The following is a 19663-nucleotide window of genomic DNA, read 5'->3' on the forward strand; positions in this document are numbered from 1 at the left end:
TCACGAAACAAGCCGACGTGGTCGCGCGCATTCGTGACTGCAATGAAAATTTACGTCGTGCTATCATTTACGAACGATCGAGGCAAAGGTTAAGCGCGACACGTCGCGCAAAGAACTACGATCGGTAGATTCGCGTACTAGTATACGCGCCACACCCAACGCGAACATGTCTAAAGTTGTTGGCGACGTTATATCGCGAACTATAACGTTGTATCTCTCTCTCTCTCTCTCTCTCTCTCTTTCTTTATTTTCACGTTGTATTACACGCGATAGGCGTGTGCATTAAAATATCTCGTCGATGAATTGCAAGTGTACACCGGGCGAGATATTTGATTTAATAATAGCGTATACTGATACCGTTTAGTAACCGCATATTTTTCGCCGTCGTAGGCGCAACTTGTTCTGCGTTCGGAATCGTTGCATAACGAAATCGCGTAGTCGGATATAGGCGGATTAATCAGCCGAGTCGAAGCTGAACAATCATTGCTTATAAACGTTCGAATTCGATAAAAGTGTGGACAAACACGCGGACCCCGTCTCCCTTTTATTTTTTATCAGCCTTTGTCTCATTCGTTTCATGTCGTTCGCTAGTTAATTTTATGTCGTTGATGAATCAATATTTTTGGAAATATTCATCTGTTATTATCATTTACGATGGTTAAGTAGGTAAAGCGCGAGCAACAAGATTTTCATTTGCAATTTAATATCTATATAATAATCTATATAAAATATATGTAAAAAAACTATTTATGATGACGCATAATTATTAACGTGATACTTGCAGAAATTTTGTTGTCGGCGCAAAATCTGAAATGGTGGAATTATTTGTTCCGATAAATGTGTATATATTTAGAATGCGTATATTTAACGTCTAATCATCGCGACCTGAAATATAATTATGATCCCTTGCGAGATGACTGCATGCGTGAACATTCATCTGGAAGAATCGCGGTCGGCAACCTAATATTTGCGCGCCAACCGAGATATCATTTTGGATCGGATCCGCGAATATAGGTCTCGTTTCCGTGCCAACAACGTGTCTTCGTAATCCAGACATAGTTGATGTCCGCAATTTCATGAAACGGAAACCGCGATATTTCTGAAATATGGGGGCGTATTAAGAAGTGCGAATGACAAGCTCGTTCATTGCCGACTATTATAAACTTACAACTGTATATATTTAATAAGAACCTTATTGCGTGACCTTTTTCATATTTTTTTTTAAATATTATTTATTCGTACTTATGTTTTTTTTTTTTTTTTTTTTTTTGTTTTTGTTTTATTGGATAATAATTAAAACGTAATATTTTCAAAATTTATAAGCGATGAAAGATAATAGAACGGAAAGTGAAATTTTTGCGCGCCTCTCTTGCGGATAAATATGTAAATATATAGAGATATTCGTAGAAGAAGAAAGAGAATAAGAAGCGGAATATCTCTTGTCCGAGGATCGAATCCGGAGATCGTGATCTCTCGTCGGGTCGGAGAGAGGCCTGGTAGAATCATTGAGAACGGCTCATCCTGTCCTTTTTTCGGCATCGACTTCTCTTTCCATAAGTGTCCTCTCCTCTTCTCTCCTCTCCTCTCCTCCCCTATCCGGGGAAGAGAGCGACTCCTTCGTGCGCGCGCCCGACAACGGCGTTTCTCCACTTCTAAATAAGGAAATGCCTACGCTTCTCCTCCGCCTCCGCTGTTGTCGATTGTCGCACGTTTCTCGCATACACACGAGGCGGTTCTTAACCCATTTAACCCTGCAGCTCCATTTTTGGATCGATGGACATGATTGACCGATCCGATGGAAGTGGAAAGAGTTGAAAGTGTTATTACTTCAGTTGTCAGTTGAAATTTTGCCGATTATTATCAATTACATCAACGGACTCGCGACTTGATTCTCTTTTGTTTTTCTGTCCTTGATCTTTATCTGCAGAAAAAAGAAATCCCGAACGTGTCCGTTTCTGCATAATTGCCTTCCAATTGAGATAAAAAAAAAAAAAATTCCAAGCTCCAAATATTCAATCCGTGAAGCCAGCTACGCGATACGAATTTTAATCTCATCGTCGCGATCACACGCGCGTTTATAAACGCGTAAACCTCAACTCGAGATGCCTTTCTTTCTTTCTCTTTCTAGAAAGGGAGGAAGAGAGAAAGCATCATATGCAACAACGCGCGGTCTTTAACTCTTAGCCCTTAAGGGCCCGGTTATAGCGGGGCTGATGACCGAACCGGACCGGACCAGGAGCGACCTCGTCGGCTCCTCTGCGTGCAACTGTGGTTGCATTCTCCGTTTTGTACTTGTATTACGATAAGACAGAACGTGGCAAGTGCAGAAATGCAGCGCGAAAATTCCCTTCGAAATATATATTCTCAAGTTCAACACAAACATTTAAATCGTCATAAAATTACTCATCAGAGATCCTTTCGATAATCAGTAGAAATTTTATTTTTATGTTTATCAACATAATAAATGTCTACTTTTGAATTAAAATCAGTCTATTAATCATCTGACATTTCAAAACAAAATTAAGAAAAAAAGATAGATAGTCTTTTTGATTTTTTTTTTTTTTTTTTTTTTGAATATTATATCGTGAACAGGCAAGTTATAATTTAAACTTTGTAATTATAATAAAGAATGACATATATCGGCTCTTTTTTTTTTTTTTTTATTTCTTTTGGATCACAGTATGTTTTTTTTTCGATATTTTAATTAAAGGAGCAATACAAACAAATAAAATTAATATTTAAAAAATTAAATGCACAAAAAATTTCAATCATTATCTAAGAAAAATAAAAATTGTACAAAGAAAGCGCAAATAACAAACTTTCCGACCTTGTCTGGACTCTCATCAGTGTCAAAAACTAATAAGTTAGAGACAAAAAACCTACAGAGCAAGATAGCAATTTTAATACGCAATAACATAATTATTTATATTTCTGCAGAGATAGAAACTCCGAATGCAAAACATTAATTTCGAATTTAACCGATATTCCGATATTTTATTTTGGTTTTCACATAAAAAAATTATCATAGTCAGTATTTCACATTTGTTATGTCTAGTTACCATCTTTTTTTCATTTAGTTTTTATCTCCTTATTGTTCCAAATATCATCACGATATCCGTGATGATTCTATCGCGTGTTTCACGTGGGTGGATTCTCTGCCTCTCTTTCCCTTCATCTCCGAGTTTCTCTTCGATCTTTATAACTGTCATCTCGCGTGCTGCATTTTCTTTTCGCCTCGTTAACCTTTTTAGACAATCTTCTTGACTTGAGATTTGTAGAAAAATCATGATTCTTCGCTTAATGGACTTTTCATATATCTATTACTCGATTACTAAGTTTATCATTCTGCATTGAGTTTTATATTTGTAATTGATATTATTTATATTTCTTCATTAGATATTTTATTCAAGTTAGAAGAAAGTAAAAATGTGCTCTATCTTATTAAAATATTTAAAAATCCAATTAAATTATCAAGAGGAAGATACCATTCGCATTCGATATTTGCTATTTATTTCTTCAATTTTTTGTATACAGTGATTAATCATATATCGCTACGTTGAGCGAAATAGCGAGACGTTGATTATCCCGATTTTTTGCGAAACTGTGATACCGAGTCATATAACCGGTATTGTAATTTCCTGTCATCAATAATTCAATCATGTATCGTTTGTAGTTCTCGTTTTCGGCAAAAAAAGAGAATCTTTAAGGATTTATTTAGAAATGTTTGAAATCACGCAGACCGATAAATTATCTTCTGCATGTCTAATCTGTATCAGTAAGATAATAGCAGATTAAAATCCCCAGTCATGTTTCCTGCACAGAATCTTACTTCCGGAATTCTGATATGATTTGAAGATTCCCGCAGGGCAAAAATGTAAGCATAGTATAGAGGCGAACGTTCCTTTTACGGTTTTTACGGTGATTCGAAGGTCGACTACTAATTTAGTAGAGAAGTACGAAGACGGATTTTGATTGGTTGATTATATATAAATTTCAATGGATGAGACGATCGACGAGTTTAACGGTATCCCTCTTGCGTTGGAAATTCGGTCATTTTAAACGATCAATTTGTTTGCTATTGGAAACGTAGAATCGTATACAGAATAATGCGCAGTAAATATATAATATATTGTATATATTATGTATATATAAATATGTATAAATAACATATCTTAATGCTGCGATACTTTTTAGATAATGCACAAGATAATAGATTGCTAGCTGTTAGGTGGACAGATAAAAGCCTCGAAATCAGATATGTTGTTACAAGTTAACATATATACATCTTATGTATACATATGTAGTATGTCATACAATAATCCGTTCCTCATTTCCTTGATTCGCGATTATACGAGTCGTTTCTTCGCGTATATATTTCGTATTTGTCGTAAAATTTCTGGAGCAACAGTACATATAAATAGACACGCTTACCTCATCGCGCAAAAATAAATTGGGGATTGCTTAAGGGTGCCCACAAGATGGATGAACTAGTTATGAATTTTATGCCATTTATATTTGTATCACAAACAGATATTACAGAGGCAGATTTATATCTCTAATATTCGCGAGTGTGTTGCTGATATTTTATTGTAATCACGCATTTATTACTTCTGTAAAAAGTCTTTTCCCATGTAGACATAATTACACCTAGCGACGAGTAATTATTCTCAAAACTGATAACGATTTTAATTTAACTTATGGCGAAATTTATGGTATATTTATGATTTATTTATATTTATTTTCTGCATTTAATGTGTATTCGCCGTTTGAAATCAAGTCCCGTATTCCGTCTAAAAATGAAGATCACGTAATTCATTGGCGGTCACATTCTTATTTCTTATTGTAACGGCATTTCTGCATTCGAACCGTGCGAGAATCCAGCTGACGGCGTTTATCGCCTTTTGTCGCCAACGGCAGCCACGTGTCTCTCGTCTCTTGGCGAGGCCGATTCAGGCCAATTATCGCTGTCTCGTTTGACCGAAACTCATCGTTTAATTCTTCGACACGCGTAACAAAGACAAAAAAAAAAAAAAAAAAAAAAAAAAAAACGTATTTCAGTCTGTCGAAAAAATTTTATTTCAATCTATCAAATCTAATTCGAAGCAATTTGACATTCGAGGGAAAGTGTGCGGAAAAATATTTCTTACGATTCTCAAAATTTTTCGGTCACGCTAAATCTCATGTTAACCGCGATGCTAGATAAACGGGATGGACGAGAGCGGATACGGTGACTTCACGCGACGAAGGAGAGAGTAAGAAGAAGGGGAGGGAGAGAGGGCTTGTCTAATACCGTCCGTACACATCTTTGGAGGACGATCCCTCAGCTTCCGAGCGATCGTATGTATGTATGTATGTGTGTGTGTGTGTGTGTGTTTCATCCGATTACAACATCGGTGATCTCATGCCGCGCTGCGATTTCTGTCGGCGCACACACCCACGTGTATGCGCGCGCGTGTCACGCGATGCACTTGTAGGGACATACGATCCAAATGATCGATACTTGTGAATCGTCGTTGTTCTTTACCGTGCGTTTCTAACTACGTAAATGTGGTCGCCCGAGTCTCGTCGTGTTGACATTGAACGAAGATACGCTTGAAAGAGCTTTACCATCTCTCTCTCTCTCTCTTTCTCTCTCTCTTACATATTTTTGCATACGACGCACTCATGCGGTTACACGTCACACACGCATCACACATTTTGGAAGAGATCTCTGCATAAGAGACATCTAGAGCGAGTGAAAAGGAACGATATTGTCAGTCGAGAAAGATGGGAGGGTAAGGGACGGATAGAAAGAGAAAAAGAGAGAGAGAGAAGCCAAGAACGACGGTCAGCTGATGTCACGCAGATAGGTTGCTCGATGAGCTGCGCCGCGCTAAAAGCGGCTATGATGTCCTCCTTTATTTCCCCTCTTTTTCTCTTCCCTTCTCTCTTCCCTCCCCCCGCCCCCTCCATTCTTGTTTTTCTATCTGCGTCTATCTGTTCGTACATCTACGTACGTGTAGCTGTGCGTTTCCCTCTCGCGTGAATTCCTCATACTTCTAACTAATCCGACGAAGAAGAACGTGACGCGTGCACCCCGCGGGCATATCGTGACGCATTCTCCCACTTCTTTCGCGGTTCTCGAGAAAATCTCCGAGAACCGCGAGATGACGCGCTCCGAAAGGAGACTCTAGCGTGTTGGAGGAAAGAATAATCCGACGATTTCTACCGGGAATAAATATGACAATTTGCGGCGTGTTCACAACCAAGAAATTGCCTCTTCGCGGCAGAGACTACTCACGATCGAGCGCGCCGATAATGCGTATTTTTTTTTTTTTTTTATTTTTTTTTAATTTTATTTTATAATACGATAAAATATCGGTAAAAACAAAATAAATAAACGGTAATTCGTCCGTGATATCTTTATGAAGCGTTTTTCTTCGACAAACATCAATGTTTTCTTGGCGAAAATTGTCAAACGGCTTTAGAAATTTGTAAAAAAAAAAAAAAAAAAAAAATTATTGCCGTGACTCATGCACTCTAAGCTCGCTGTTTATTGAATAAAAACAGCGACGTCCATTCAGAAGCTAATAATTGGCTTCTCTTCAAGATAATCGAGCGCTTCATTAAAGGTGTCCGTGTGTGAAACCGTGTAGCCGTAAATTGTTATAAACTGCAATTTACTGCGCAGATGATGACTGAATCGAATCATGGACAATTTTAAAAATTCATGTCTAATCTCGGTATTAACCTTTTAATTATTGCATATCTTTTCATTTGAATTTTAAACTGCCGGAAGAAAAAAAAGCTCCCGGAACTTGGTCGCGAGTAACCGGGATACACCTCGGGTTTGCTAAAGCCCTACTCATTGCCGCGAGCAGCCCCCCTGAGGAACGGAAAAGTTTATCGGTGGAATGTTGGTCGCGTGGATGCGCGGATGATCGCATAGGCACGAGGAGACGACGAAGAGCTCGGGCCGAAGAGGTCAGGCATGCGAGAAAGTGGGGCAGACGCGGAACGTTGACCTTTACGTGCGGCGGATATACGCGTTGTAAGAACATACGAGCGGATTGCACGATGGGGCCCCGCGATCTTTTGTCGGGATACATCGATGAGCGGTGTGTACCGATAGAGAGAACGGGACAAACAAAGCCACCTTTACACGACATTCTACTTACGGCTGCGAATTGCATCGAGGTGCGTTTTCTATCCATCTTCTTTTTTTATCCGCAATAATATTGCGACACGTGTTTGCGAATGAAGAGAAAGAGAGAGATGAGGATTTTTATTTTCTCGCGATGTAAGATATTTTTGATAAATATATCATTTATAATAACAGAAGGAAATGATCCGTCTAAATCTCCGAGTGATTAAATACGATTTAAATTTGTATATCTAAACTTTAGTATATATAATATAATTAAAGCTGTTAACCTTTTATTTAATTATAATTTTTTTTAATAAAAATCCGAGCTATATTTAAACGTGAAAAATATGAATTTAAATAAAAAAATATTAACGTTTAGTAAGCTCTTTAATGAAAATATTAATAAAATTTCAAAATTTCTGAAACAGAGAATCAGAAAGTTCTTTATTCGATAGATTATGTCAATTATTTATATATTGTTCACGATATACAAAAATATCAAGATATATCTGGGAAATAAAAAAAGCGGATTATTTAAATCCCTTTCTTCGCAACTTAAGGTGGAGAAGCGTGCCACGCCCAGATCCGCAGCGCCCCGTTATTAGCGCTGCGTTTGACGCACGGGTAAGTTACATACATATATATTCGTGCGTGAGAATGCATGCATAGGTATGCAATGACACGAAACATGCGCGCGGCTCACTTATGAATGCTTTATTGCAGTCAGACCGGCCGCGTCACGCATTTATCGAATGAAGGATGCACGCGGTTCCATTTCGCCTCGTTTCGTTTCGTTTTCCTCGTTGATATAACGGTCACCCCGAGGTTCATCGTAAAATGACTATTCGAAATAACTGATGGTGTGTTGTATACATATATCGAGAATATCCTATACGAGTTTCTGGACGAGACGCGCGATTTTAGGCTCGATCAGCGATTTTTAATCATCCACTGTTGATTAATTAATGTGTATATTTATCGGTGCCTCCTCGTTTTTTTTTGTTACAGAGATCGCGAAGGTGCGGGCGAGTCTTTTTCAAATCAGCGGAGTGAAAAAGGAGCCTCTCGTCTTGCCGGAACCCGAGGGCGACATCACGACCCTCACAGAAAAGGTCTACGTACCCGTTAAGGAACACCCAGACGTGAGTATCGTGACGCATACATTGTGTTGCATGAACGGTACATAAACTTGGCATACTCCTCCCGGATTATTTTGACTTAAACGCGACTCAGGGATCTATGATACGAGCTACCAAAATCTTTTTTTTTTTTTTTTTCAAAGAATTGAAACACGAGACTCGGATTTTTCAAAATATAATTTCAATTATACTATGTATATGTGTTGTAGAAATATAATATACAGGATGTCTACTCCCTGGAAAAATCAGGGAATTCTTATAAAATTTTATTCGGGGACTCAGATATTTTTAAACATTCTCTTTCATAATTTCGCTTTTACATTATTGTGAGCAGTTGACAGTCCGGTGATAAGTAAAATTATAAATTAATTGTTTAAAATATATTATAAATATATTTATCGCTGTTTATACGTTTAATATTTTAACAACATATGTGGTAAAAATAATATTTTTTTAGTAATAAAAAAAATGAAAATGTTATCAAGTGAAAAATGTCTATCTTACGAAAGCTATATAGTTTTTTTTTTTTTTTTTTTTAGTATATTTGCAAAAATCAAACCTTTGAAACTTGAATGATTTATTTATTTTCAAAAATTGCATAAAAAATTTTTTTAAATATTCTCTTCATCTGCATTTTTGAACAAAAATAGCTCAGGAAATTTTTTTACAAGATTTTAGTAGGCACTCTGAATATATATTTGTTACGACATGTGTGTGTGTTGAATCTGAAGAATTCTTTCGGCCAACGCGTGTTTCTTTAAGAAGCGTCTGTGAGAAAAAGTAATTTTTACCCGGGTCTGCTTCACATATTTCTCTCGCGGAGGAAGCTCTCCTACTCGTCGATCTCGAGACGAGAAATCAAGCGATGCGCGGCGTGCACCATCGAATGTTATTTCTGTAACGCCCGAAATAGGGTTCGCGCCAAAGAAACGGCTCCCTTTCCTTCTCCCCTACGTTTCTCCATCTCGCTTGCAAGCGTCTCTCCCACTGCGGCTCATTGAGACGTAATAACGAGGTCGTGTAAGCTTATTAACCCTTCGGACGAGTGTCTCGATTTTCTTCTCAAATATATATATATATATATATATATATATATATATATATGTACTATATATGTATATATATATATATGTACTATATATGTATATATATATATATATATATATATATATATATATATATATTTACACATTATTCTTTATTTAAGTTAAAGGCTGATTTTCTTTCTCTCTTGTACGTGTGATTTTTCTGTATAAATGAAACGAGATGGATATCTATCTCTCGTGTCGAGAGTTACATCGATCTTATCAGCGCGTGAGAATAATCTAGACAGTGGCGTTTGTTAACTCATTACAGATGCTTCTTGCGAGCAATCGATTGATCTGTCCGTTATCAAGTCGTGTACACGGATTGGCCTTACTCGAAGCGTTTTGCACGCCCATCGACTCGATAACTGGCCGATTATTAAGCACTGATTTTACAAGATTGGTAGTTTTCGCGATAATGCTTCACGTTATCAACGATGAGAGAAAAGAGACTTCTGTTACGTGTTTGCGACAGTCACCGTCTTATCATTCGTAGCGGTTGCATAAAAAACATTGGGCTTGCAATTACAATTGAGATAAATTGAAAAAAATTCTCAATTCAAGAATCTTAATCACTCTGTTATTGTTTCTCTACTTAAAAATTCTTCATCTCCTCTGCACAAAAATTTGCAATTAAAATCTTCTCTATTAACATAAAATTATTTATATCGAAATGATTAACAACTTTTAAGATACAGATTTTTGAAAAAAAAAAAAAAAAAAAATGTGCTAATAGCAGCAAGGAGGGCTAAAGAGCCTGATGATTCACCGTCTAAATTTACCCACCTTTATTTACCGGGACTCAACAATGAAACTGGATATCTCGCGAAGAACAAGTCTTTTTTTTTTTCATGGTCGTACAAGTCAGGTTTAGGGAATTCAGCTATATATTTTGCACGTGAAACTTAATAATACATATTTCTTTTTGATTGTATTATACCGCTGTTACGTGTACAAGTGCAAGTGCAATTATGTATTGTATATATAAATCATAACAGTATCCCAGACAAGAGATCATAATGATTACATAAATTTAGGAAAGTGATCTTGACATGATCTTTTTCAGTCTCTCACATCCTACAAGGATGTTTCCCACTCATTATTGTGAATGTATTCCGACAAGTTTAATTAGAGCCGATTCTCCTCACTGAAGGCATGAAAGTGAAGGATTCAACGATCATTATGTCGTATGATTGCAGTTCAACTTTGTTGGGAGGATTTTGGGGCCACGAGGTATGACCGCGAAACAATTGGAACAGGAGACAGGATGTAAAATCATGGTTCGCGGGAAAGGGTCGATGAGGGACAAAAAGAAGGTAAGAGTAAAGGGAAAATCGATTAAAGCCTAAAATTTCGCGTCACTCACTTAACTGTCAGTGTTGCGTCTAATTATATTAAAGAAATTTTATCGCGAAATGAATTCTCTGCTTCTCGGCGAATTAATCCGACGACAGCGATATATGGGTTCTAAAATTAATCGTGAGTGATTCACGTTGAGCATTAAATTAAGCGCTGTATTTTTTCAAGCTGCACGTGGTACACGAGCGAAATGCTTTCTCGTAAGTATACGTAGAACAAACTCCGTATTCCATGTGAAAACACAATGTATTTTCTATTTTCCTCGTTGATCAAAATCAAAGAATTTGTCTAAACTAAGATATAAAAAAAAACATACGACGTATATATATATATGTTACATTAATTGTGCAATGTGTTTTCTGTTTCCTTATTTCTTTTTATTCTTGGAAAATCAAACCTTTCGGATTATTTTCATATGAATTTTATTGATTGCAAGTTTGTATCACGTGTATTTGTGCGTATTGATCGCGTGTTTGATATGAGCTTGACAATTGATTGCATGCGCGTATAAAAATTGTGCCATGTGTTAATTACTTAGGAGGAGCAAAATCGGGGCAAGCCAAATTGGGAACACCTGACGGACGAGTTGCACGTGTTGCTCACTGTCGAGGACACCGAAAATCGTGCCACTTTGAAGCTTGCTCGTGCCGTTGAGGAAGTCAAGAAGCTTCTCGTGCCCGTGGTGAGAAAGTTCCAATTATTGTATTATTTTTCCCCTCCTAAAACATATATAATAACAACTGTAAGCCAAGAATAAAAAGAGAGATCTCTCTCGCGCCGAGAAATCTTTCCATTAGAAAGTTTTTCTTTTTCTTTTCTTCTGGTAATTTTGATCAAACTCAAGGACATAAATTTGAAATAAATTACAGTGTATCGAATCTTTTAATAGAAAAATTACAAAAATAAGTATTGCAACTGTCTCGCCTGCAAAAATTTATACAATGTATTAATCGAGCCGTTGAAAGACACGCTACATGCTTTTAAACTAAGCGATCTCATATGTGCGCGCTTTAATTATGTAATCAATGCTTTCATATGTAAATGGAAAAGATCTGTACAATAGCGATAGTCACAAAGTACCTCTCTTTCCCCTCTATAAGATGATTATCACTGTACCTCCGGACGTGTGTTCTGACGGTAATGTCGATTGTTAGCAGGCTGACGGCGAGGATGAGCTAAAGAAGAGGCAGCTAATGGAACTCGCCATTATCAATGGGACTTACCGGGATTCGAATACAAAGGTTGCCGCCGCAGCAGGTACTGTTCGTAGAACTTGTCTCATTATGCGTATTTTTTTTACGTTTCTCAGACAATAATTTGGATAAGTTTCGCGAAATCGAGTTTCGTAGATCTAAAGATGATTTAAGGAATAGACATCTGATGTGCTAGGGAAAAATCTATTATTAATTTATTTATTTATATATATATAATTGGATGTAATCTTATTATATCTTATCGTATGCGAGAGAAACTTATAATGATTGATTGACATTTAAAAGAGAAATGTAAAACAGATTAATGGACTGATATTAATAATCTCGCACATATATTAATCGATTAATTTCACGAAAAGTAACGCTATAACGTATTTTTAATCAATTTTTATACATTGTAAGATTTAGACAGGTTCATGCAATTAAGAAAATACCATCGTAGATGTTATATATTCACAATTTCAATACATCTTGCTGGCAAATTTCGTAATGAAAAGTTGTAGCAATCGTGGAACGTTTAAACGAATCCTAAAATCTATTCCTGTTTGAATAATAATTTACTTTTGCGACGTGATTATTCGTTCTTCCGCAATATTAATCAGTTGCTTCGAGTCCTGTTAGATACACGGGGAAAGAAGTCTAGGCTGGAATTCTGAGAAACTTATGTCCCGAAAAATATGGTCAGATTATGCATATCAAAAACCTGCTATGCGAATGTGAGAAGGCAAGAATCCTTAATATATTTCTGCCAAGTTCTCTCTACGCATTTCTTCAAATTCCTCCGTTAATGTACAAAGTCTAGATGTAAAAGTTAGCAGAGTCTAGTCCAGAGAAGACTTTCTCTTCGGGAGGAGTAGAAGCCCAGGAGTATTCGTTGTCTGTTGCAGCCTGCGACGAGGAATGGCGACGAGTGGCCGCTGCCGCGGCGGAGACGCAACGCCTGCTGCCGGGCCTGGCGACGCCGATGCGGACGCCGAGCGCTCCTCTGGGCGCGCCGCTGATCCTCTCGCCGCGGATATCCGTACCGACCACCGCCGCCTCCTTGTTGAATGGTTCCGGGCCGCCCGGCTCGCTCCTGTCGGCCGGCGATCCCCACGGGCTCATCTACACGCCGTACGCGGACTACGCCAACTACGCCGCCCTGGCGTCGCCGTTGCTCACCGAATACGCCACTGCTGATCATTCTGGTGGGTTGTTTGCTCGTTGAGTTTCTTCCGCGACAGAGATGTAGAGAGAGATAGAGAGAGAGAGAGAAATTCTTCGCGCTCTTCTCTCTCTTCTTTTCACGAAAAACCGAACACGCGAGAGGATAGTTCTGATAAGGAGGAGATACACGCGTCGAGACGGAAGGGACAGAACCGTGCGCTTTTATTCATTATTTTTATTATTACTATTTCTATTATTATTATTATTATTATTATTATTATTATTAATATTATTATTATTATTATTATTATTATTATTATTATTATTATTATTATTATTATTATTATTATTATTATATCGCGTACGGCGCGTCATTGGTGGTTGGTGACTCTCTCTGCTTCACGCACGGCACGAGACGCGTTTACACACAATGGCTGTTTTTTTTCGTTTTTTTTATATTATAAATGTCATGATTAAACGAGCAACGCACGATTAACAACAGTAGATTAAGAAAAAGTTTCTTTAAAAAGTTGAGTCCGGTATAAAAGATTCGAATCGATTTTATACTGACTATACTGCTGATTTTGCAGCTAACTGTCGTAAGAAATTGTTCGTCTAATCGTTTTATCCAGTGCCAATTTTTGTACATCACACGTAAATTATATTTGGAAATTAAATTATTACACGGAGGAGGAACGGGATTGAATATTGCAACGTTATCGTGACACTCCGATAGCGATCGACGTTCAGCTTCGCGAAACGTGACATCAAAAAGGTTCAATGCACGTCGGTTTGCCGGGAGCGTCACCAATAATACGTAGTAATACATATATACAATCGCGTAAATTTTAAGACGATAATTGTTAATTAATTACGAGCTGATCGCTCTTTGTAGTTATAATTGTTATTATCCACATCACACGCACCAACATAGTTATCATTATCATCATCATCATCATCATCATCGTGACATTATCTTCTCATCAGTCGTCGTGCCAATCGTCATCGTCATCATCATCATCATCTTCACCTCATCATCGTAGCAATTAGCGAATACTTTTCGTGAGGATAACGTATAGAGTATAGAGCACAACCGAAATCAGTCATTTACTAGTCGCGTCCAGTTCAGATATTAATAATTATGTAAAAGCCTTAGCGTATTATGTATGCATCGCCTTCGTAATAATTATATCACGAAGATTCAGGGTTATCACATAGCGATATCAGAGCGGCAGGAACGCGAGACGGCCGTATTGGGCAAGATTTTATTAGGGACAGTATAGGAAGAAAAGACGTGCGTATACTTGTGGTATATCGTGCGGTATCGCGGCTGGATGTAGCTATACTAGTCCGAAAGTTGTTTTTTTTTTATTTTTTTTTTTTTTTTAACGTAGAATCGATATTATACCGTTCGTCAGCAGCTACGTTATCCGTCTGAAACGTACCTTTTCTCCTCGTATTATTGTTTTTTAGGGTAACGCAGGAAAAGAAAAATATTTTATCTTGTGGAATAAAAACGTTACAACTATTTCTATTTTAAAAATATATTTGTAGATTCAATCTTAAATGTAAACTTATAAAAAGTTTCCAGAAACATTTTTTTTAAATTTTTATTTATCTTCTACAATATGAGAAGAACGTATGTATGCTTTTGCTGTTTATTCGAAAGTGATGGAGGAATTTAATAGCATTTGAAACGATTTGCTTTTCTAAGAGATTTATAACTTTTATTAACCTTTTGATAAAAATATTACTGTTGGATTTTAAAATTGATACCTCCGTATTTTAATATTGTATCTGTATTGACGTGCTAACCAGATAAAATATTTTTGTTGTTTTATAGATAGTCGTAGTGCCAAGGAGGTCGCGAGAGCGGACGATCGTGTGTATATAGGCTCGGTCGCGTCGTACTCGTGAATTACAGCGTCGTCGTAGAAAACCGTTAGCTAAGATAATCTCGCGGAGAGTCGCGCTTTAGCTATTGCGCGAAAAATTCACGTAGGGATATTTAGGATACGCGAGAGAGATCCTTTCCACCAGTGTCCTCAAACCACTATCCAAAACACATCCCCCGCAAAGTGGTACGGGTTACGCTTGATACAAAGTGTCTGACGCACTTGATACTTAATCGAACGGGAGATTATATCCGGAAATATAATAATATATTCTTCGCGTTATATATACGTCGAAAGTTCTCTCGAGACGCGTCTTTCTTTCCTCGATACAAGATACAAGCATCTAGTTACCCGGTGATGAATGATCGCGCGTCTCTACCGCGTAAAGCGATGGATAAAGGATACATTTTTTTTTATATATATACATATATATATACATGTAAGATCTTACAATGGATTTTCTTATCTATGAACGAGGGAGATCCGTAACGCGTTATCATCAACGCGCGTTATTTACTCAACGCAGTAATCAAAGGCCATTCATTTTGTTGTAGCTATTTTATAAATGTGCGTATACACACGTTCGCGTTCGTGTGTAAGTATTACAGAGAATATATTATATATATATATATATATATATATATATATATTTTAAAGTATATATAAATGATATTTTAATGTTGTATTTGTGTAATATATAGGTTTTTCTTTTTTTTTTAATTTTCTTTAGAGTTCGAAGTTAGTATAGGTTCGACGAAGGGATGTTTATCGTAGACTATAAGTCGCAGCTTTAGAAACGTTTGTTCTTCTTACTAAAACAAAAAAAAATCGATCGTTTTAATCTAGGGCGGTGATGGTACTATATAATACATTAACCGAACTTTAGTCCGCGTTTTTCTCCTTTTATTTTTTCTTTTTTCTCGCGAATACTTTGTGACATGCTTGACTTAAATTACGCTTATAACGATATTTTTAACTACAAAGTATCACTAGAATCCCAATCGAATCCCTCGGGTTGATCTAACACGCGACTAAACAACTAATAACTCGATCCGTCCACCTCTCTTACGAAACTCACTCCACATTGTTTCTCTCACACACTACTCGTCCCGTACCTTTAATTACGTAACTCTTTGCAGTGACTCTAGCGATGTAATTACGTGAATCACTTAGCGCGACGGTAGTTATCTAAAAACGAGAAAAAAAAAAACATAAATAGAAAAGGAACGTTCAATCGCGAGATTCTCAAGAGATAACAGTTCTTTTTTTATTCGCGAAGACCTAATTACAAATTCAAAATCAATTGAGATAATCATCATTTATTGATTGCACGATGACAATCGAATTAGAAAACAATTTAATGAGAACTCGTATCTTATCAATGCAGACAGAAATTAAATCTATCGCGCGACATGCCATACAATGTTACACAATGGCTGGTGATAGGTAGTTTGTAATAAATATATACGTATAGGGTTTTTTTTTTAAGCGGGCAGACAGTATATAGGTGGAGGGAGAATATACCCAGGGACCAAACAATATTTTGAGGACTGATGGTTCTAGCGTTTACTTGTAGCAAATTCAGAGACGATACAGATAAGACTATGCGTTGAAAAGTATATACTTTTTTTTTTTTTTTTTTTTTTTTTTTTTTAATTTTCTAATCGCGCGTTTTCTAATCACGCTTCCCACAACAAAGGAGAATCGAATGACGATTTATTAGTTAGCGCACGTACAATATTTATACTGATTATTATTTTATAGACACACAATACTCTTTTGATGGCATAGTCTTTAAGTAATATTACAATTCGACGCGTTATGCAAATTATATATACACATAAACATATTATATTATTTTATACGTTTATTTAATTTTATTTTTATAAAGTTTTAGCGCCATTATATAAATATATTTATATGAGGTTAAGGGCCGAAGCAACAGATAGACGTAATCTCAATACTCATTGTTGTTAGGAACGAGTAGAATGGTTCGATACATTTTAGCTTACATGACAAAGATTTACCTGATTTTCTCAACAAGAATCAAAAATGGGATCTTGATTGCTCCAAGAGCGAGAAGAAACCCGATGTCAAATAAGTTTTATCAAGTATTTAATGAATTTTATATATACATATATATATATATACGCAACACATATATGTAAAAAATCTCTCACGTACCTATAAACGTCGATATTAGAAAAAGATATATATTTGTAGAGATATATGATAGGCTTTAAATGTACAATAAGTATAAGTGCGTGTCTCCGACAAAAAGCCGTATCTCGCTTCTCACGAAATGTCAAAATATTTTTAACACAGAATTTTTCAGGGATGACCTCTCTCACTGATAATACAGTATTCTTACAGAGTGTATGGTAGGACGAGCAAGCTTACCACAAGCCTAAAGAATACGACCGAACGCAAACTACGAGAGATCGAGACGAGCACGTGTTGAAACCATGAAAATCAATCATTTGTCTTATTAATATTGAGATATCTTAAATACCGAGATTTTCAGGAAAGATTTTTACAGGAATAAATATTAATAAAACTGATATAAATCTGATTCAATTTTTGAAACCATATTTTCAATAAAATAATCTTTTTTTGTTTCAAATAAAACAAACTTGAAATATCTATGAATCTCGCTTGTTCAAAGATATCTCAACATTGAATTACAGTGTTTTTACATATTTATTCCATATTCGCGATGCTCAAAGTCAAATAGCATGCGTAAAGAACGTGCATCTTTACGAAATATGCATGTCGGCGAGAGTGTCGTGTCAATAACGATCAGTATTTCACGCGAGTCAAGCATTTATATTAGTAGCTTCTCCGTGTTAGTCCACTCCGGGAGACGGAGAAATCATAATCTCGTGGTTGACGTATCGGTCGTGATCCGTAGGCAACAATCAGCATTAATTCCGGCGGTGCTGTTACGAATTGGGCTGGGAGAGAAAAGCTATCTTTATATTCTCTCCGCAAATTTAGCGGAAAAGAACCATCTCTGTCTGTTAATAATGACGCTCTCAAATTCGTAACAACACTGGAACCCGTTGCATATGAAGGAGAGAAAAACACTCCGGTGAATAAATATTCACGCGTCAAGCAGTCCATGCGTTTCTGCGCATCGGTTTCTTACATGTATATGTATACATTTACAGGAGAGCATCTCTCTCTCTCTCTTTCTTGATATGAAACGGGTTCCTCTCCGGTGTGTGTCGTTTGCATTGATAATAGCGGCAAGATTCTAGATTTTATAGGCTGACGGAACAGGACGCGAAAGTGTCCGCGGAAAGTGACTCTCGACGTGGTTCTCTGTCACATGTACTCATGCTATGTATGTTGACGACAGGCGCAGCGGCGGCCGCTGCCAAGCAGCGTAGACACCTGGGTCAGATCCGCGAGCACCCTTATCAAAGGGCCGGCGCTCTCTCGTGAATACACAGAGACAGCGCGAGTATACAAAGAGAAAGAGAGAGCGAGAAAGAGAGAGAAAGAGAGAGAGAAAAAGCACTGTTCTCGCGCCAACGCGGAAAGGTTAGTGTTAATGTCTCCACAGACAGTTCATTTAAGTTCTCTCTTTTGTCCTCTTAAATTTTTTTTTTCCACCATCTTCATCTTTCTTGCAGTCTCGACGTCTCGAATGATCAGGATGCTTTTTTGCCCCTAATGATCTCTACGGATTTATTCCCGTTTCGAGATCTGACGATAATAATAATAATAATTATTATTATCGTCCTTGATGGGAATAAATCTGGCATGAGTGTATATTGTATATATTTGCCATCTTGAATTATCCATCAGACGGAAAGCGTCCCGATCGTTCTGACCAGCAATTATATTATATGTCGCTTTACCATTTATATTACGACGAGATCCGCGCAAACACAAACGCGCTCCGGCTACGTGTTTTTACTGCGCGTGCTAAACACCCGCGGCGAAAATACGTGCCTTTATAGACGTGTCTCCTCTCTCGGATGTCAGTTCGGAGAGCTTTCACTCGGTCTCTCGAAGCAGCAGCGATGTTGTGCCTGCGCGCCTCGTCCTGTGTACCTGACGCCGCACCGATCGACATCGGTTGTTTCTCATTATCAAATCAAATCACTTTACTTTTCTTTTACACACGTATATATATATTTATATACATACGCGGATTGTACTTCCGATGATCGTACAGAAGAGTTGATTAATGTCACAGTACATATATATACATATGTCCCCCTACCTCCGAGAGAAAAATAGGTCGCACTTTCCTCAGACCTGCAACGGTGGAAACTTTCATTAGCCATAATAAGTCGAGGTAATGGGAAAATAGGAGGAGCTGAGGAAAGAAAGGAAGAGATTATGCACACATGGGTGGATGATCGATGCGTGGGATGGAAAAAGAGAGAAAGAGACGTCATCTCTCTCAGCCGAGGGTCGCGAGTGTGTTAAAACATCCGGGATGTCGAGGCGCATCGAAAAATACCGATTCGCTTCAAAACGCAAGACGCAACGTGGGTGCGCATCTCCTCCATACGTTTGCACGTATCTCCGGTTAGTTTTCGTGATAATTTTCACGACACGATTATTCGAATGAAAATAGAACGCGCGAACAACACCTTGCGTCAGGCCGAATCTATAATTAGAGTCACGGCCGCCGAGAGGAAGATTATAAAATATGCGGCTTGCATAAATTTCGCGAGTCAAA

The 19663-nt window shown here is 37.3% G+C and overlaps 1 protein-coding gene across 4 annotated transcripts in view; it reads left to right on the forward strand.

Annotated features, from left to right (window-relative positions):
• How (protein held out wings) overlaps positions 1-19663 on the forward strand; it is a 33830-nt gene that overhangs the window by 7760 nt on the left and 6407 nt on the right. Inside the window, exons 2-7 of one of the 4 annotated variants that reach the window (XM_072889055.1) lie at positions 8135-8268; positions 10550-10666; positions 11248-11391; positions 11864-11966; positions 12811-13110; positions 18326-18510. In XM_072889055.1, the coding sequence (XP_072745156.1) occupies positions 8135-8268; positions 10550-10666; positions 11248-11391; positions 11864-11966; positions 12811-13110; positions 18326-18411 (884 nt within the window). In that variant the 3' untranslated portion in view covers positions 18412-18510. The remainder of the gene's footprint in view (positions 1-8134; positions 8269-10549; positions 10667-11247; positions 11392-11863; positions 11967-12810; positions 13111-18325; positions 18511-19663) is intronic. The other 3 variants (XM_072889057.1, XM_072889056.1, XM_072889058.1) reach the window with 3 other exon arrangements.

Source organism: Anoplolepis gracilipes, chromosome 3 (genome assembly GCF_047496725.1).
Source record: "Anoplolepis gracilipes chromosome 3, ASM4749672v1, whole genome shotgun sequence".
In the NCBI taxonomy this organism is placed as follows: Eukaryota; Metazoa; Arthropoda; class Insecta; order Hymenoptera; family Formicidae; genus Anoplolepis; species Anoplolepis gracilipes.